Source organism: Peromyscus eremicus, chromosome 1 (assembly GCF_949786415.1).
Source record: "Peromyscus eremicus chromosome 1, PerEre_H2_v1, whole genome shotgun sequence".
Classification (NCBI taxonomy): Eukaryota; Metazoa; Chordata; class Mammalia; order Rodentia; family Cricetidae; genus Peromyscus; species Peromyscus eremicus.
This window is the reverse complement of record NC_081416.1, coordinates 103,470,134-103,491,210: the sequence shown is the minus strand read 5'-3', so window position 1 is coordinate 103,491,210 and position 21,077 is coordinate 103,470,134. Positions and strand designations below refer to the sequence as shown.

Sequence of the window (21,077 nt, the reverse complement as noted above, 5' to 3'; positions counted from 1 at the left end):
GGGTCTCACTATGGTAAGACAAGCCTGGAAGTATTTGGCCAAGGCCTCATATACTTGGCAAAATCACGGTAACATTGACCAACCAAGAAAAAGAGACCCAGCCTCTGTTCTCCCACTGATGCTAATGTCCTCTCCTTGTCCCAGGCATCCTGCACAAAGGGAATGGAGAGAACCAGTTCGTGTCTCAGCAGCCACCAGTCATCGGCAGCATCATGGGCAATGGGCGCAGGAGGAGCATCTCTTGCCCCAGCTGTAATGGTCTTGCTGATGGCAACAAGCTCCTGGCCCCCGTGGCCCTCACCTGTGCCTCTGATGGGAGTCTCTATGTGGGAGACTTCAATTACATCCGCAGGATCTTCCCCTCTGGAAATGTTACCAACATCCTGGAGATGAGGTATGTAAGGGGGTGCCTTCCCCATGATTCCTGGCAATGTCCCTTGCCATCAAGAGGCCCAACAGCCTTACCCATGGGGACCAGAGAAGTAGGACAGGACAGAGTCACACCTGCCAGACTATGCTGCCTCCCCCGTGCTTTGAGATGAAGACACAGGGAGTTGTCCTTCACATCCAGATGATGTGGAAGACTGCTGACAGCTGAAAATTGGTCCCCCTGGAGCCACTGTACCTTCTTTCTGCACTTAACTGATAGAACTGGTTATAAGAGTCTTCTTGCAAGAACGAAGGATGCATGGCAAGCAAATGTCACATTTGGCCCTGTTCCTTAGTGTTCCTCAGAAGCAGTTACCTCTGTCTAGCCAGGGTTGAGGTGAAGTGAGGCCTGAGGCTGATGCAGGCTGTGCCTCTCTGCTCTTTGGGTGCAGTAGAGCCTCCTCAGGGAGAGACTCTCAGTCCTGACAGTGAGTGATGGAACACTGCATCCCTCCATCCAGCTGGAGAACAGCTCTACTGTGCATTTCCCCCATGGCCCTATGATGTCTTTCTGTCGGCTTAGCGGCTGCACATGAATCTACTGATATTTTAATATCATCTATGGCCGCGCTACCCCCTGCAGTCAGCACCCTACCAGCCACTCGGGCCATGGCCCCAGCTTGGCAGTGGCAGAGATATATAGGGTTGAACTAAGTCTCTATTGTTCCATTTGCCAACAAAGATTTAGAAGTCAGATATGGAGGGGTGAAAACCTGCTAGATCAGAGAGGACAAGAAACAACCAGCTGACCTTCCTTTTTGGCCAGAGACCCAGCAAGAGATAAGTCTCTCCACTCACCACAAACCAAAAAGAAGCTGAAACTCCAAATCCCCGCCCTACTCTTTCCTATGTGTCTCTCTATCCATACTCCTGGTTCCTCCAGACTCTCTATGGCTAACTCCGGTCAACTAGTTGCTGGCTCTGTCCCTGAAACAAGGTTGATTTTATTTAAAAATGCAAATGCAAAATCAGGGTTCATGTTGTGATCTAATATCCTACGACACCCATAAGTCAGGTCTCTTTAGATCCAAAGCCCTGCTACAGGGTGGGCTCTATGGTTAGAGAGAAGCTGCACTTCAGAGACAGGGGAGCCCCACCCTCAATTTCAGAAGAAATTGCAGGAAGATTTTTCTACAGCTGTCTTGAAGCAAAAACCCGCGTGTATCCTGGTTTGGAACCACATGAGCAAGACATGACTTCAGAGGGAAGGGCATCCTCCAAAGGGTGTGGAAGGACAGTTCGGTTCCTACTGTCCGCCGGTGTGACACTTCTGTAAAGTAGTAGCCTTATCAACCTTTGGCAAATAAGGGAAAGCAAGCTCAGGGAATTGAAAGGATGTGCCCAGAGTCGAACATCTAGAACGGTAAACCCAAACCTAGAACACGGTTACACAGCTCTGCCCCACCAAAGAGTAGTCACCCGGAACAATGAGAGTTGTTCCATCCCGTAAAGTTATTCCCTGCTGGATGAATATCATTCTACAGCTCACATGGAAATGGAGGCCTCTCATTTCATAGCCTCCAAACAAGATATCCTATTTTCCCTCTCTCCTTCCCTCCTTTCTTCCCTCCCTCCCTCCCTCCTTCCCTCCCTTCTACCACTGTTGAAGATCACGCAAGTCTTCAAGAGGGTAAAGAAGAATAAATGAAATTAGGAAAGAAAACTCAGTATATTGTCATCTTAGCATCCTCCTCCAGTCTTTTCCTGCTGGGCCTTTTTCTCTGTGTCACACCCTTCCTAATTAAACTCCTTCTCCAATCCCATGCCATATTTTGAGTAGGCTTTTTGTAGGCTCCCCATGTTTTGAAAACTTTCATAGGAAAGCAGGCATCCAGAGACCTGGAGCAGCAAGCCTATGTCTGTCCAGGGAAGAGAATCAACTGCCCCAATCTCTTCCAAGCCCCGCTAAAGCAGCACACTGTATCAGGCCTTTCCTCTTCCCTAAGTCAGCAGTACGGTGCAGGTGGAGCCGGGCCGCTTCCGTGATGGGTAGCTGTTTGTAAGTGAACTCACTGACAAGGGGTATCCAATATAAAATGGATCAGTGTCATGGCTGCTCGGTCTTTATTTATTACAGTGTTGTACAGTACTGTTGCTGTCAAGTTTTCAGCTGCTAATAATGCATCTAACCCTGCTGCTAACACCTCGTTCTTTCTTCTATTCCCTGCTCTCCTGTCTTCTGTCAGAAATAAAGATTTCAGACATAGGTAAGCCAACCAGTGGAGAATTTCCTGCCTCTCCCCTGCCTTGTTGCATGCTGTATGGTAAGCCACACTTGTCAATTTCACATGGCTCAGTGGCAAAGGAACCCTGTGTGGTTAGAAGCTGATAGGGGATAATTGGTTGCATCTAGAACACCCTACTAATAGTGGTGGGGTAGGTGGCAAAGGTCTGAACTCCTTCTACCTGTGGCAAAGTAAGGCACTTGTCCTGTAGTCTATAGAAGTGACAGACTAGAGTAACAGGGGAAGAACGTGAGACCCAAAGCCTGATTAATCCTTCGAATAGCACATCCTCTAGACTTTTGAGTGAAATGACCATGATGGGAAGGAAGTGCTGAGACCATCTTATGGAGGTAAAGAATATGAAAACAGACAAGTTCCAGACCCCAAAGTCAGAGCACATGGAATGCCAGGGACCCGCTCCAGAGGCTCCTCCAGATAGGACATCACAGTGACTTCATGAAGGGAACAGTCCTCACACAAACTGTCAGTGTGTAGATTTGAACACTGACACGAGCGGCAGAGCTATGTTTTGCACAGCTGCAGGGAAGACTCTCAGCTGTCTACGTAAGACTCAGATCTTGGTGCGTGGGATGGTCCTAGGTTGGGATAAAAGAAGGCTGTTTGGGAGAGTGACGAGACAGACAACCTGAACTACCAGTCATTATTAACTTTGCGTCTATATCAATATATGTGAGGAGGAGTGTGTGTATGTGCATATGTTATTTTAAGTAATAATTCATACGTGTAGAGTATTGACTGCACAGCAGAGAGTTAGACAATTCACATGAATACCACCTTATGTCTGAACTACTCTGTGAGGTAGACATCTGTGACTATAGCCAGTTTACAGACAAGGCTAATGGCATTTCCCAGTGATATGACCCTGGAGTAATTGCTTCAGCTCTCATTATTTTTATCTTACATTTATTAAAAGTTATCGTCAAGAACAAAAAAGGATCTCTGAAAACTATTCAGCAGTTTCAGGCACAGAGAGAAGTTTCAGAAATTACTATGGAAAAACGTTGATAGTGGTTTTAATAACTGTTACAGTCTCTATACACTGGTTTTGTAATTAGCATATTACAATTTACCATAATTATGATAATCATGATGATAAGAGGCCTCCATCTTTCCCCAAAAAGGAAATTAGTCCTCTTACAACCAAAGACACATATAAAAAGATAAATCCAGCCGAAATTGAGACCAAAAGTAAAAACAAAGAAGAACATCAGTGGCCAAACCTTAAACTCTAAGCCATGGCAGCCAGAGTAATAATGGAAATATAACTGATTTCCTGGTTTACACTGTCCCCAGTGGAAAATGTGCACTTCCCAGTGCAGAAATAGTCTTGGTTCACACTGAAGCCTAAGTTCAATGAGCTTCGTATGGATGATACTGGACTGTTCGATGATCTGTCTTCGTGTGTATCTTAAATTAAAACCTGGAATTTAACATTGAATCATTCAGTCCATGGTGACATCTCCCTGGTACATGACTGTGGTACAGGCAGACACAGCTGGGAAGTCTTATGCCATGGGACCATTCACATTACCTATCACTTGAAGAAATTGTGATTGTCTCTGTGTAGGGGTATGGATACGTGTGGGTGTGCGTACTTCCGATATTCAGTGATTGTTTTCTAATGTGCATGTATGTGTATTTTATCTATATGTATGTCTGTATGAGGTTATTGGATCCTGGAGTTACAGATAGATGTGGGTGCTGGGAATTGAACCTGGGTCCTCTGGAAAAGCAGCCAGGGCTCTTAACTGCTGAGCCATCTCTCCAGCCTCTTCAGTGATCTTTTGATTACAGCCATAGTATGGGGTCAAAACCAGGCCCCTGTCTTCTTTCAACCCATTGTTTTCTCAGGTGAGAAAAAAAAATCTGTCTATAAAGTGAAGAACCACAGTGGAAAGGAGACTCACCCATGGCCAGCCACTTCCCTAAGATACCAAGGAGGCAGGAACCCTGAGTCCCAGCTGTGATTTTTTTGGCTGGTACCTGGATATTAGCAAATCCCTTTCTCTCTCTGAGCCTCAGCATCCCCTCTACTGAATATTGGACAGATTAAGGAAAGTAATAGGAGTTTACCTTCTTCATCTGTCCACTGTTTCAATTTCTTCCAATAACGGCGTTTGGTTCCGTGGGAACCTTGGCCTGTGTATGTATACCCCCAGCATAGACTTTTCTCGGTCTTTGACTCTTTCGGCCTCATGCCACCTGCTATCCTGGGCATTCCCAGTAGTTGTAGCCTCTTCAGCATCTGCTGCTGTGGATCTGTTCAGGAAATAAGCATCCTTATGTCTTCCATGATTTCTTCCCTGGGGTCAAGGAGGACTGTTGGAAGCCTGCTTTTTAGAAGTATGCATGAATATAATCTCCCTCAAACCAAGCTACACGTATTGTACTAATTCAAAGGAACCCCTAACTCTCATGGAAAATAGATTAACAGGATAGCATTATGTCAAGAATACATAGCTTTTCTATTATGCACCAACATAAATGTTCTAAAGATTTCTCAGGATCACTACACTTGCTTAAAAGCTGCCATGCGGGGCTGGGAGCATAACTCAGATAGTAGAGTACTTGGTTAGTATTCTTGAGGCCCTGGGTTCAATCCCCAGCACCACAGAAACTGAGCGTGGTGATCCAGGCCTCTAATCCCAGCACTTGGAAGATAGAAAAAGGAGGACCAGAAGTTTATGATCATCCTTGGCTACACAGTAGGTTCTAGGTCCCCTGGATGACCCCGTCTCAAAAAAATAAAAAAAAAAGTTGCCACTTATTAACCATCTCAGTTTTTATCGGAACAGACACTGTATGCAGAGGCTTATATTCTTCGTGTGGTTTTTATCCTTCCAATAACCCTTTGAAGTGGATGTGACTGCCCCCATTTCTCAGATATAAACAGAGACTCAGAGTAGCAAAGCAATCTACCCAAGCAAATGTAATAAGTGGGTAGAGGAGTTGGTGTTTGAACCTTTGCCTATCTGGCTCCAGCACTCACCTCTGCCTACTGGTGGGAAAAAAATTGAACTAGTTTCTGTCAGGGCTGCATCGAAGTGGTTAAATAAGGTTCTCTTGCTCAAGGGAGATCTTACTCTGGGACCTAAGGAGGTTTCTCCCTCAGAAGTAGGGAGAAAATTATCTTTGTCACAAGAGACTCCTAAGCTCCCTGTCTTTACCAAGAATTTCCCTATTTCTTCCTGAAGAGGATAGAAGGAGGATTGACTTCAACACACTGACCTCAGGAATGCTACCATAGCCAAGGTTACACTCCCAGAGCTAGCAAACAGCAAGAGACCTTGGAGTTCCCTGTAGCAAGCTATGGAACAGGGCTGTGATCCAGCTCTGAGCCTGGCCCTGCTCAGGGTCCTGGATATCAGAATTGGATTAGACACAGTCTGTGGAGCCTGAAAATGTTCCCTGTCCATGGACCTGGGCCTGGGGCCTCCACTACATGCCGTCTTCCATCACATGCCTTCAAGGCTTGTGTGGTTTGAAGCAGATGTCAAACTGTTCAGCAACTGTCAGAAATGCCAAGCTCTGCATGATGGAACTGAGATCTGCCTTTTAGTAACATCTTCAAGTGTTTCCTGAGCACACTGAATTTTGAGAAGCTCAGCGTGATTCCCAAAGCTGGCTGTGCCTAGGACTCACTTGAAGAGACCCTATAGGCAGAGCCCAGCCCTTCAGTCACTTTTGTTCAGGCTACTTCTTCTAATTTCCAGGTGATTCTGATGTATAGAATCGCCAGTCTAAGATCACTAGCAATGGGTGTTTCCAGTGAATACTCCAGCAATGAGGCTAAATTCATTCATCATTCACTCATTCATTCACACATAAATTCAGCACAATTCCTCTGAGTCTGTGCAGTGGGAATCTAAAAGAGTTCAAGAAGGTGGTGGTGGTGGTGGTGGTGGTGGTGGTGGTGGTGGTGGTGGTGGTGGTGGTGGTTTATATGTATAGGTTTTTGCCTGTATATGTCTGTATATTGAATGCATGCAGTACCCTTGGTGGCCAGAGAGAGCACTGGATCCAATAGTGGAATTATAGATGGTTGTGAGCCACCATGTGGGCACTGGGAATTGAACTCAGGTCCTCTGGAAGATCAGCTCGTGTCCTTAACTGCTGAACCATTTCTCCAGTCCCAAGTTCAAGGTTTTATTGAGAGCAGAACCAGCGAAAGTGCTACAGACATGAGAAGCCAGGTCTGCCCTAGCTCTAGTGGAAACACAAGGGTGTGGTGTGCTAGGACAGAAAAGTGGGGGTCCAGGAATGGTAGGGAGTGATCAGCTGAATCTCCTGAGATGAGCAAGTCGAAGGGAGCCCGGCGCTTTCTTCCATCATATGCTTTCAAGGATTGTATGGCTTGCAGCAGATCCTCGGGCCTTTGGGATGCAGTGCTGACATGCTTGGGAACTGTGGCAGTCACGAGTCACATGGGGAACTAGAAAGAATAGACCATGGAGCTGAGCAGACATAGACTGAAATTCACTCCTCAGTTTGTGGTCTAGTACTTCATCTCTGTCCGCCTCAGTTCTCTGAAATGTAAGAAGACAGTCCCTACACAATATGGTAGTTATGGGGGGAATGAGGCCATGTGTATCAAGTGCAGGCACAGAGGCCAGGACAGAATCCACATTCTTCAGTGTCAAACACATCCCAGTCCATGTGATCAGCTCCCCAGTTCTGTTCCTTAGGCTGCTGGGGCTGCAGCCTGGAGGAAGGACCAGTGGGAACCACAGACACAATGCAGCTGCCAATGCCAGCTGGCATGAGCAAGAAATGTGGAGCTAGGGATGTAGTTCAGTTGGCAGAGTACTTGCACAAAGCCCTGGGTTTTATCCCCAGCACTAAATAAAGCCAAGCTTGGTGATACACACCTGTAATGCCAGCACTTTGGAGGCAGAGGCAGGACAATCCCGAGTTCAGGGATAAACTCAGCTATGTGGTAAGTTTGATGTGCAGCCTGGGATAAATGAGCCCCTGTCTCAAAACAAGCAACTATCGTGTGTGTGTGTGTGTGTGTGTGTGTGTGTGTGTGTGTGTGTGTCTGTCTGTCTGTGTCTGTGTCTGTGTGTCTGTGTCTGTGTGTCTGTATAAATGTATGTATATATGTCTCTAAATGCCTGTGTGTGGGCAGAGCAGAGACCTGACCTGACCATTGGCCACCTGAAGAATATACAACCATTTCACTGACTCACCCCAGTTAAACCTTCACCTTCTCCATTCAGAGCAAGCATTTCCCTTCGATGCTGACCACCAGATAAGCATACAAGAAGCAGCCATAACTTTTATAGGATCCGGAACAATCCTGCCAAGGCCACCCTCTCCTGGAATTCACCCATTTGAGAAGCTCCGCACAAGTGACACTTCTCCAGGGCAGTACAGGGCGATGTGAGCTGGAAACTCAAGGGGCTAATCTAAGTGGACAGGGCCTCCACCATCTTCCCTCAGGGTCCTCTTTCTGCCAAGGTAGATGTCACCAGTTTATCATGAGTGATGCACACAGAAATGAACTAGTCCCCCTGCCTCCTGGCTGTCATGGGGAAGCTGGGAGCCCAGGATACTCCAGCATGACAGAGCAGGATCTAAGATCACTGGGTTTTATTAAGCCAGGATCAGGGCTGTCTAGGAAGATTAATTCTGTGCCTCCTTCTCAGTCCCAGGGAACATCTCAAGATAAACAGGATGTCTGGGCTATTATCACCAACCCCATGAGAAGTAAAAGAAAAGCTAAGTGATTTCAATGCAAATACCACCTAAATAAACTGGAAACGCACATGTCACCTACCTAAGACAAGGGGCTCCGAAGGGCTGGGAGGCTGCAGGTTGAGCACTGGAAACGCAGAAGTGAATAAAAATCTGGCAGTTTCCCCTTTAAGGACTGGTAGGTGGCATGAAAGACATGTAAATAGCCAGGCCTTGTGTTTCATGTGAGCTAGTATGAACCCTAGGGCACAGAGAAGAAATGGCCAGGGAAGTTTGCCAGAAAGAGTCCCTGAGTGGGTGCCTGGGGAATAAGTGACAAAGAGGAGGAACAGGGCAGAGGAGTGGATGCAGGCAGGGCCAAATGCATTGAGGGGCCTGGTATGGGTGTTCCCAGTGTGGGATTTCTGTGAGGAAAGGCCCGAGGTGCATCTGGCTTGGAAGATCTGTGCTCCTTCTGAAATATGGAAGAGTCTTGTAAGATGAAACGACCTGGTGGGGTTTGGGACAAATCAGAGAAAAGGTCTGAAAAAGACATGGACAGAAAGAGGACCCTGCCCTCATTCACGAGGGGGCAACGGGATAGCAGTATGGGGCTGGAGAGGAAGTGCCACCGGAGAACAGAATGTCATATTAGTGAAACTCAAAGGAAAAAATGATGAGAGCCTCAGGTCTGGATACCTTGCTCTGGCCCAGAGGATGCTACCCAAAGCAAGGGATATTCTAATCATGAGAAGTCAGGATCAAGCTAAAACCCCATGGCCCTAAACACACACACACACACACACACACACACACACACACACACACACACACACACACACGCACACATGTTGCCCAAGCTTCATGTAGGACCATCACTAGTTTGTAAAATAAAAAGTTTTTCCAAAGGACCTGGATTAATTTCTATGCTTTATAAATGTACAATATTGAGATGAAGTTTGAGGGACCAGAGAACGATCAGAGCACACAGAGGAGCTGAAAGTCGACATCACAGTGCGCTCCCAGTGGTGAGCCCAGAAACCATGTGCTCTAGACGTGGAAGAAGCTGTAATCAGTACCACTGAGTAGTAGAATCGGGGCTTGATGGGAGAGGCCTACCTAAAAGTCATCTCCAAAGGCAAAGGCCAACAGCCTCACAGCAGACGTGACTGCCGAGCACCTCCTGAGTGCCGTGCATCACACTACATGTTTGACAGATGTGGTTTCATTTGAATGTTCCCAATGTGTAAGCAAGCGCTAACACTCCCATCTTCGAGCTGAAGGAAGCTAGAGGCCCAGGGGCCACGGGATGCACCCAAGTTGCAGAGCCTGTTTTGGAATGGAGATGATCTGATTTCATACCCTGGGCACTCTCCCCAGCCTCTGGCTAGGGTGCCTCCTCCCTTTCGTGTTTCTGCATGGTCTGGCTTCTTTCCTGTCACCAGAGCCCAGGTTTTGTGACTTTCTTCCAGAAACAGACCCCTATCAGCACCTCTCCTCTGCTCTGTTCCTTTTTCCTGGAGTTTGATGCAGATTAGAAACTGATCCCGCATCTCATTTATGCCTGACTGCAGGAGGGAGACACCGGCTCCTGACAAGTCCACTGTGAGGAACAACAGGAAGTGGGGTGGATGCTGGCAGGAGGCAGGACTAGCCAGTGTCTTATCTGTCAGTCCCAAGATGAAATTGGAAGTTGCTGTAAAAATCTTAGAAACAAAGGATTGTTTTAAATCCTTGGGTTGTTATTTAAAGCCTAGTACCTCCTCCATGCTCCTATCTTGAATCAGCAGGTCTCCTGTGAAAAACTTCATTGATAATCTTTTTAAGGAAACATTTGCTGGGCTGGAGAGATGGCTCAGTAGTTAAGAACACCTACTGTTCTTCCAGAAGATCTGGTTTCAGTTTCCAGCTCCCACATGGCAGCTCACAGCAGTCTGTAACTCTAGTTTCAGGGGGTCTGATGCCCTCTTCTGGCTCCTATGGGCACTGCACACACAGTTTACATACACACATGTAGGCAAAGCACAAATACACATAAAAGAAAGAAAAGAAAAAAAAAGTATGTTTTTAGCATTTGATATAGGCAATAATCAGCAAGAGGCCTGGTGGGATTTTTTGGTATATGTATGTATATATGTGGGGGGGCCACATGTATGTGCAGTTAGGCATTAGATATGTGTACATGCATGTAGAAACCAAAGGACAACCTTGGGTGGTGTTTCTTGGGCACCATATAATTTTTTCTTTTTTGAGTCAGTCTCTCAATGAACTAAAGCTCACCAAGGAGTGTCGGCTAGCTGGCCAGTGAGCCCCAGGATTCTCCTATCTCTGCCTCCTGAACACTGTGATTATACGGACATATTCCCACCACAGGAATTTTGTTTGGTTGGTTGGGGTTTTTTTGTGTGTTTTTAACATGGGTTCTGGGTATTGAACTCAAGTCTGGTACTTGCAAGGCAAGTACTTTACTGACTGAGCCATGTACCCAGGCCAGGCAAGAGGTTTTGCATTAGTAATTGAAGCGGGGGGAGGATCATTAGGCCAAGCTCTCAGGTGACCCACAATAAAGATAGCATCCTCATAAGACCATTGTGCTTAAAGTCACATGGGTGGGGGATTCATGCTGTATGTCCCCATCTAAGTACTGAGCAGGCCCAACCCTTCTTGGTTTCTGAGGTCAATGAGATCGGGCATGTTCTGGGTGGTATGGCCATAGTCATGTTGTGCATCTCTAGTTATGTGATGGAGAGAAGAAAAGTACTCACCCTAGCCCTGCTTCCCTTGCAGTCACAGCCCAGCACACAAATACTACCTGGCCACAGATCCCATGAGTGGGGCCGTCTTCCTGTCTGACACCAACAGCCGGCGGGTCTTCAAGATCAAGTCCACCACAGTGGTGAAGGACCTGGTCAAGAACTCTGAGGTGGTGGCAGGGACTGGTGACCAGTGCCTCCCCTTTGATGATACTCGCTGCGGAGATGGTGGGAAAGCCACAGAAGCCACACTCACTAATCCCAGGGGTAAGGCCTTGCATTTAAAACAATAGCTTTTGTTTGACATTGAAATTATATATATATATATATATATATATATATATATAGTATGTGTGTATGTGTGCATATATATATGATATATATGATATAGACAATCATCAGCAAGAGACCTCAGAGACAGAGACAAAGGGACAGAGAGAGAGCGTATACAGAGGAACTGTGATAATTCCACCTGCCCGAAAACACCCAAGTTAACAATACCTGTCTTCGCTCGTCTTTTTCTCTGAATGTTTGTGCACGTTAGTCACTGCAGTCAAACAAGATGAAACCACATCAAGCATACTCTTTAGTAAGCTGCTTTTATCTAAACGATACAGCATGACTTCTCTGTGACAATAAATAGTCTCCTAGCTACTCATTTTTAACAGCCGTGTAGGATTCTGACAAACCAATGCCCCATCCCGTGCAGGCTTTCTCTCAGTTATTGCTACACAAAGACATTGTCCTCTGTCCTCCTTGCATATAAGGTAGACTCAAAAAAGTGAGTCTCTAATTTTGCATTCATCAAGCATTTACCAAGTGCACAGAGCTTCGTAATACATAGCAAAGCTCACTGTAGCAGAATAAATGAATCTGGATGGGACACACTCTGATAGAAGTGAGGAGACACATGCCCTGAGATGTAAGAAGGAAGAGCTGTGTATGGAGCTCTAAGCTGAGAGACCTGTACTCCTGGAGACTGAGGAGGCCTGACAGAAGAGAAGCCCTCACTGCCAACAGACATCCTTTAGTAGAGCATTTACTATGTTGCAAGCACTACAGCCAGGGACTTCCCACTCAAAAAAAAATGAGGATAATAATCCCATCTGTGCCTACCTCCTAAGACTGTTCTGGAGGTCAAAGTTGATGTGTCTCACATGCCTTCCTGTAAAACTGTTAGAAATGATTATATTGTTAAGGAGCGCCAAATTTCAAGGTCTGGTTTCAAATCAAAGCATTAGACTCTAGAAAAATCATGTGTTCAAATCAGGCTTTGTTACCCGGTAACTGTATAATGTTGGGCAAGTTGCTTAACCTCTCTGAACCTCATTTTTCTCCTCTGTGCCACAAGGCTATGCCACATAGTCATAATCCAACTTAATCAGGAATAGAAATGTCTAATACAGACAACTAAGTACACAGTAAACACAGCATCAGAGGAGATCCCCATTGTTATCATTATAGTGTATTATATAATCACATAGCATCATATAGCATCATGGCAGGTTGTCTACATAACTAATGGAATGGTCAGGTGATAACTGTACAAGGGAAGTACTGTGTCAATGGTTAAACTCCCTGTTAGTTGTGACTCCTCAGTAATGAGTGAGCAGTAGAGAGCAAGCACAGGCTTGCACTGAGATTTTTCTCTGCTACTAGAAGGCTCCCAATAGAGGCTTCTCCCCTTTCGAACCTCAGTTTCCCAATTTGTAAATAAGCAGGTTAGGCTAAATGATCCCCAAGGCCCCTGTCAGCTGCAACATCCTACTCTCTTCCAATTAAAACAGTTCCTTGCTGAGAGATTTTTCTTCTCTCCTGGCATTTCTACGTTGTTCTGAACGCCTGTGGTCCCCTCCCTCACCCACACAGATGGAGTGGCAGTACCATTGCCCAAAAGCCTGTAATTAACCCAGATAGAAATGACAAGGGTGCTGCAATCTGCAGTCACTTTGCAGTGGGGAGGAGAAAAGATGTCCATCTATTTAGCACAACAAAAGGAGAAAAAATGAAGTAATTAATCAGGGGACAGATCACTTCTATTAGCCTGCGCAGCCAACTTTGTAAACAAGAAACCCAATTGTTCATGGAGCGCTCATCAGTCCTGGCAGATGGAAGGGAGAGACAGGGCATAGCCAGGCAGACAGGCAGACTCATGTCCTGCTGCTTAAGGAAGGAAATTAATTGACATTCTAGGCAGGACCACAGCAAAGGCTCCCAGCCCTGAAGCTGCCTGCACATCGGTGTGAAGTCCTCTTCCAGCTTCTCAGCCCTTTAAAGAGGGATGGAATGAGTGTTCTGGCCATCACTCAGAGATCCCTGGAGGCTTTAACCCATCCTGATGGCCTGAAAGAGACACACGGACTTGAGACCCCACCCAGGCCTTGGAAGCCACAGAGCATTGGCTGTCTCACAGTGGTCAACTAATGAATATTGGGACCTAAGAATTCCAAGTTAGCTGTGTATGTCCCTCTCCACACACCCCCCTGTGTGTGTGTGTGTGTGTGTGTGTGTGTGTGTGTCTGTGTCTGTGTGTCTGTGTCTGTGTGTGTGTGTGTGTCTGTGTCTGTGTGTGTGTGTGTGTCTGTGTCTGTGTGTCTGTGTCTGTGTCTGTGTGTCTACGGTGTGTGTGAGTGTATGTGTGTGTCTATGTGGTTTGTGCAGGTGAACATGTGCATGTCAGGAGTACACAATCATATGTACAGAGGCCAGAGACCAGAGGTGTCATTCTACATTTTGGGGTTTTTTTTGTTTTTGTTTTTTTTTGTTGTTGTTGATGTTTGTTTGGTTGGTTGGTTTTTTGTTTTTGTTTTTTGTTTTTTGTTTTTTTTTAAACAGGACCTCTCCATTGACCAGAATTCAGTGAGTCCTAGAAATCCACCTATCTCCACCTGCCCAATGTCAGGATTGTTAAGAGTGCTCCCATGCCTAGCTTCTTTTTTGTTTTGTTTTGGTTTTTTGAGACAGGGTTTCTCTGTGTAGTTTTGGTGCCTATGCTGGATCTCTGTAAACCAGGCTGGCCTCGAGCTCACAGCGATCCGCCTGCCTCTGCCTCCCCAGTGCTGGGATTAAAGGCGTGCATCACCACTGCCTGGCCCATGCCTAGCTTCTTTTTTGTGGGTTCCATGACTAAGAACTCAGGTCCTTACTTTACCAACTGAGGTCTCTCCCTGGCCTTCCCAATCACAAACTGCCATCCCCTACAGCAATGAGGAGGAGACCAAGCATCAGTAGTGAAGTAACCCAATCAGGAGCCCCATAGCTCAGGCATGCCCCGCCCCATGCCTCCTCTACCTCCTCCCATTGGCTGGCCAGAAGAAAACAGAGCGTATCATGTGACCAGATTACCCTTCAGGTTACCACCTCCCTCCTGGGTCTGTCATTTCCCACGGTATACCATGTGGTTCTGACTCAGTCCTGTGCCTCCATTTCAAAACCTGCCACCCCTCACTGTGTACACGGGTGGCAGATAACCGCCCAGAAATTTGAAACACATCCATCAGCCCCAGTCCCTGCCATCCCCTGAGTGGTGTTGCCAGACACGAGGCCAAGCAAAAGTTCTCTAGGTGACTCTGAAACGAGTCCCTGACCAGAAGGAACGACCTCCGGAGTTGCCTTCTGACTGTTCTGTACCATCACCCAGGGTGCCCTTCAGAAATGCAAGCTTCACATGAGATCTTCTCAAGCAGCCACCTGGGGGTGCCATGGGCTCCTTGTAAGTTCTCGGGGCTGAGGCAGAAATGCAGGCTGCAGACAGCCCTTTGATTGAACAAGTGAGAAAACAGATGTCAAGAGGTCCAGTGCTTGGTCACAGAGGTCTGGAGAAGGGTGACCAGGTGAAAGAGCCCAGCAGGTGAAAAGGGGGGATGCTGAATGATTGATAGCCTGGACCCCCGTCTTCATTACGCCTTCCTCAGACCCTAAAGGCAGCAAACCCACTCTCTACACAAACCCATGGGATTCTTTTTAGACTGGCCTTTTATAACGATCACTGAAACTGAAATAATAAGGGTTGGTGAACTTCAAGTATGATTGTCTTGAAAGAAAAGAGAAACTGTGACTAAGAAGGAGATCCATTATTGTGTTTGCAGGACTTCAGAAATAGGTTCATTTAAATAATTCACAGTGACGTGATGCTGGAAAATGTCTCCCCGACCTCCACCTCAAGTGCTTCAGAGACCCAGTTTCTGTTGGTAGCCACGTGAAAGATTAAAAGTCTCTTGTGACAGCAAAGTAGGAAGCCAGGACCTGAGGTCTAGGACGCTGGATTTTAATCCCTAGCTCATGGGACACTCAAAACCTTGGCACCTTCCCTGCGCCCTGTTTATCTGTAAGAGGTGACTGGAAGGGCTGGGGGCATAGCTCAGTTGATAGGGTGCTTATCTGACATGCACAGAGCCCTAGGTTCAATCCCCAGCACTGCATAAGATTGAGTGTGCCAGTGCACACAAGTAACGCAGCACTCTCAGGAGGTAGAGACGGATTTCCAGAATTCAAGCTCATCCTCTCTATATCTAGAACTCGAGGCCAGCCTGGGCTCTATGAGATCCTGTCTCAAAGAAATAATAACAATTTTGGATTTTTTCTTAAAATTTAAAAGTAAACAAAAGTAAGTAATAATTTGTTAGTGGAAACTAGCACTAGCGGGATTTGGGTGTAGCTCAGCGCTATAGTGCTTACCTCCATGGCCAAGACCCTGGCAGAGGGACAGAGAGCTAGACAGGAGTAGATGTCAGATTCCAAAGTCTCTACTATATGGCTCCTTCTCATCTCCAATGCTGAATTCCGTTTGGCCTTCTCCACCCCAGGAATTACCGTGGACAAGTTTGGGCTCATTTACTTCGTGGATGGCACAATGATCAGACGCGTCGATCAAAATGGGATCATCTCCACCTTGCTGGGCTCCAATGACCTCACCTCCGCCAGGCCCCTCAGCTGTGACTCTGTCATGGATATTTCTCAGGTAAGAAGACATTGTCTGCTGGAACCCTGTGTGTTCTTCCCGTCTTCTGTTACCGAGCCAACCTGATGACTACTCACTCCCCCTAGCACTGTTCAAGCCTTTGAATGGGCCCCACTGTGCTGAGTACCCAGAGTTCAAAGACAAGGAAGAAACTACCCCAACCCAGCTGCCCTGAGAGTTTACTGTTAGGTGTAACAAGTGTGTGGCTGGATTGGGGGCACAGAGGACAGTGACAAAACCTTCACAGGGCCAGCGGACCAGTGTGGATTTAAACTCATAGCCCTGAACTTCCTCTTTGACAGCACGTACAGACACTTGTGTATTTTCTATACCATAAGCTGCTGCACCAAGACAGGAATTCTGCCTGTCATCTCCCCTACTTAACCAGAGTGCCTGGGATACAGCCAGCACAGCCCATATTTGTTGGATAGCTAATTGAACCCTAGCTGTACCACTCAGTAGATCCCTAGCTACCCAAAGCTTTGGTGCATGGATGAGTTTGCGAAATCTTTGAACCTCATTTCTCCTAACCATAAAACGAAGTGATTGACATCAGCATGGCAAGATTGCCTTGGAAATACATAAAACAATATGTGGGTTCAACAATGCTCATCACTTCAGATGTAATGAATAAAAAGCATCCTAGCATCCACTTCCAGTAAGGAGGTGACATGGGTACCAGGTTTGGACCAGGGGTTTGCTGGATGGCAAAAAAAGAATAGAAAAGAGATAGTATATGCAAAGATGCAAAGATGTTACTAGGCCAGTGTGCTCAAAGAACATTGGAAGTCTGGGGATGCAGCTCAGTTGATAGAATGCTTGCTTAGCATTCATAAGACCCTGAGTTCAATCCCTACTCCATATAAATTAGATATGGTGGCACACTCCTGTAATCCCACTTCTGCGAAGTGGAGGCTGGAGAACCAAAGTTCAAGGTCATTCTTAGCTACATGGTAAGTTCAAAGCCAGCCTGAGATACATGAGACCCTACTTTGGAAGGTTGAATGCCAAAGGAGAGGGTACTTTGAAGTTGAGATAAGAAGTGTGGTCTAGAGCCAGTGAGAGAAGGACCTCGTACTATACCAAGGAATTGGGGCCTTAGCAAGTAGACAGCAGGAACCCAGCTGAGACCCAGTGACTGGCTATCCAACATATCCTGAGTATATCCTATGATGACTTGGCAACGACCAGGTCCTTTACTGCCAGGTCCTGGATCAGGGCTTGGCTTGAGTTCAGTTGGTGAGCATCCATCCTGCTAACATTATCAGAGCCTAGAGAACATAAAGAAGCCAACAGGAGCTCTCTCCCAGCCTCTCTCGCCATGCCTTCCTCTGTTCCTAACACATATCTCTGAGCTCCTTCCTCCAAGCCCCACGACCACACTGTTGGCAGCTCCAGCACCCACATCCCATCCCAACCCGATGCTAGTGCGGTGTCCCCCTGTGCCAGCTTCTGTGATGATGCGTTCCAGAGTAAAATCTGCTCTCTGCCACTCGTCTTTGCATTTTGGCAGGCTTCGCCTTGCTGGCTCGAGAGCTTCTCTCTCCAGTCTGTGAGCAAGCTAGAATTACCCAGGAGGAAGCCGCCAAAACCTAAGGATGTGCAGACAAGTATTTTTGCTTCTCTAAATGGGCCCTCCACCAGCCAGCACAGGGAGCCGAACGTTTTCAATCCACACATTGGAAAGTTGTTTAGGTTTAGATACAGGCGCTGCCAGGCACTCGCACCAAAAGCTTTGGAAGGCAGCTGGCATGTTGAAGGGGAGAAAAACACAAAAGCCACATACTGAGAAATCATGGAGTAAACTCTCTACTCCTGGTCCTTGCTGCCTTTGTCTGAATGTAAGAATTGATTTTCTTTTTCAATGAACTCTTAACCCAGGCACATATTTTTACATACACGTATGGGAGGTGGTATTTGTTTTCAGAGCTCCCTCTACTAACAACACCCACAGAAACCATGACCAAAGCCTGTAAAGCAGGTAAGCATGGTGTTTGGGAGGCGAGAAGGACCAAACCCCAAAAGACACTGCGGGAGGCATGCGGTAGACAAGCAGATGTCGCAGACCTGGAGGCTGGTTCTCAGCTCCCCACCCCTCCATACTGTGGAACCAAAATGAGAACTTGCTATGTGCTAGGCACTCTGCTAGAAATGAGGTCAGAGCTGAGTACAACTTCTCGTTTCTCGTCCAGTTGCCTTAGTCCCCAGGGCCGAGTGAAGGAAACTGAGGCTGAGCAAAAGGAAATGCCTTATAAACAGAGCCCTACGCCGGGTTTCATCAAGGATGGGGAAATGAATCTTTCTAATGAAATCATGAACATAATTGCCTAGCACAGGGCCACCAGCTGGTAATAGGATGTAAATATTAGTTCCCTGAAACTCTACAAAGAACTTCCTTGTATATTGTCTCATTTGCTACAGCTCCCTTAGATAATGTTGATTGCTCTGATTTACATATGGGGAAAGAAGTTGGGGGGGGGGGGGCGAGGGGGGGGTTAAAAAACTTGAGTCAGATGACCTGACCCATTAGTGACTGTGGAAACAAACAGGATGTGAGGTACCCTGGCCCCATCCCTCCTGCTCTGTGTACCGTTTGTAGACATCCATTCACTTATTCCTGTGACAATGTATTTGTGTACACTCATCACTGTGTGGCAAAGCAAATATCAAAATATCTTACTGGAGATAAAGAGTGCTCAGGACAGCTGGGACAGGGAGCCCCCTCCACCACAGGTCCCTTGAACATAGGAGCTCGAGGACCACGGAAGTTCTAAGGTCCAGTCCCAACGTTTCCATGATGGGGGTTGAAGCTGTGGCAGCATCATCATTAACCAGAGGAGAAACCAGAGAGGTGTATGCGCAGAGACATCAAGCCAGCCGTGTGTCAGAGCCCAGAGCAGCTGAGAGCAGTGAACTTCTTTCCCAGACACATAGTAACATAAAGCAACATGCAGAAAATGCTAAAATGCTCACCTGTTCATTTCTTCTCCCCACCCCCACCCCAGTCTCTCCACTGGCTCCCTCTCTGCTCCTTCCCACCCATCCCCCCTCATCAGTGCGCCATCTTTTCATCATAATGACAGGCAGAAAGGTCTCTGCAAGTAGGTCCCCAAGGTGCCACAGGACCAGAGGGTATAAAATATTTAGCGGCCAGTGTTGACAAGGAATGGGTTTTAGGAAATTGAAAATTCTCCTGTCACTTTAAAGCAAACTGTGTTCTTGATGTAGCTGAAAGCTGGCAGGACCATGCCCCAGAGAGCACTGGGCAGTGTGGGCAGCAGTAGCTCTGGAGGGGCGGAAAGCTCCCCTGCTCTTCAGACAGACAGGGGCTGGGGCTGGGTGAGGAACAAGAGGCTTTAAGACACAGGAGCTGAGCATTGGCTGTGTTAGCCCATCCTGGGCTTGGCTCTAAGCTAAGGGGACAGAGAGGGGCAACGTTTGGGGGGTTTGTTGTTGTTTGCTTGGTTGTTTTTATTTTGTTGTTGCTGTTATTGTTGTTGTTGTTGTTGTTTTCGTGTGCCAACAACCATATATACACTGCAGCAACTTTTTTTTAATTAAAATAAAAAAGAATATTAACACCATCCTTGATCCCAGAATGGTTAACATTTTGGTATGTTTCCTTCAAGCTTTTTATCTCCTCTTTGTTCATAAACTAACATCTGTGTTTCCCTAGCTGATCTCATTCTCCTCCTGAAGCTCTGTAGTCCATTTTTTTCTATTTAGCACAGAGCAAACACTTCCCCCCACATCATCACATATCCACCTAGGGGAGTGTTTTCAACTGTGGGTCATGACCCCTTTAGGGTCACATATCAAATATCCTGCATGTCAGATATTTACATTCCAATTTACAACAATAGCAAAATAACAGCTATGAAGTAGCAACAAAATAAATTTATGGTTGGGGGTCACTACAACATGAGGAACTGTACTAAAGGGTCACGGCATTAGAAGGGTTGAGAACCATTGGCCTAGAGCATCATGTTAAAAGATTATTCTCAGCATTCTAATTTACAAGTAAAGTAAATTGCTATAATTATTTAGCCAGTTCTCGGTTGTTGAGCGTCTGAGCTGGCTCTGTTTGGTTTGGGGTTTTTGTTGTTTTGTTGCCATTATTAAAATGGGTGTGATTGAAAAACACTATAGACACTAGAATACAAGAGCAAATTCCTAGAAAAGAAACTTTCTAATTACATTAATCATATTGTCTGAGTAAACCCCAATGTCAAGTGTCTGTAGGAAGCCCAGGAAGGTCAAGGTGATGGGTCTTCAGGTAGAGCTGGAAAGCGAGCTGCAAGAAGCATGGTCAGCATTTCCAGACTGTGTGCAGTGTGCCTGAGCCTCCTGGGGACATGACTGGCCAAGGGCTTCTCTTAGTGCCTGCCCTTGTGTGATATGTCCAACAATCCTTAGAGTCAAGCTTTGCTCGTCCCAGACCCTGACAGCTGCAGCCCACTAGGATCCACTTGAATTCTCACCATGATTCCAGCCACTTTCCCAGTGTGGCTTAAGAGAGACTCAGTGTGAGGCTCCAGGCTCTGAGCCTAAGTCCCACCACAAGTATCATTAATCGCTTCTAGGAGGACCTGCTCTGTGAAGACCCAGAGACCCCCACATAAATCCGGTTTGCCAAGCTCCAGTGTGAACTCAGTCGCCCAAGGGGTCTGTACAGGTTCAGTAGCTTTGGGACAAGCTTGCCATTGTGCGTTTCTGACCAGCTCCAAGGGGAGGCCAGCACTGCAGGTCTGATTATTCCCCTTTAAGAGAAGAACCCAGGTGTGGTCCCTAACCCAAGAAACAATCACCCGGGAAGTTTCTTAAACAGCCCAAGGGAGCAGGCCAATCACACCAAGGCCTTGGCTTATCTGATTACTCAGAACGTTTTCTACAATCTCCGTAGATAGTGAGAATATGGAACCAAAACTGAAAATCACTAATATAGAACAATGTGTCAGACAGGGGCATGGGGTTTTTCACTTTACATCCCCCAAACCCAACTTTGTGTTAATC

General features: G+C 46.6%; 1 protein-coding gene across 1 annotated transcript in view; it reads left to right on the top strand.

The window, feature by feature from the left end:
* Nucleotides 1–21,077, top strand: part of Tenm4 (teneurin transmembrane protein 4) — a 275,039-nt gene that overhangs the window by 219,757 nt on the left and 34,205 nt on the right. The window contains exons 18-20 of the mRNA XM_059271229.1: nt 145–394; nt 11,139–11,371; nt 15,910–16,064. Of these exons, the coding sequence (XP_059127212.1) occupies nt 145–394; nt 11,139–11,371; nt 15,910–16,064 (638 nt within the window). The remainder of the gene's footprint in view (nt 1–144; nt 395–11,138; nt 11,372–15,909; nt 16,065–21,077) is intronic.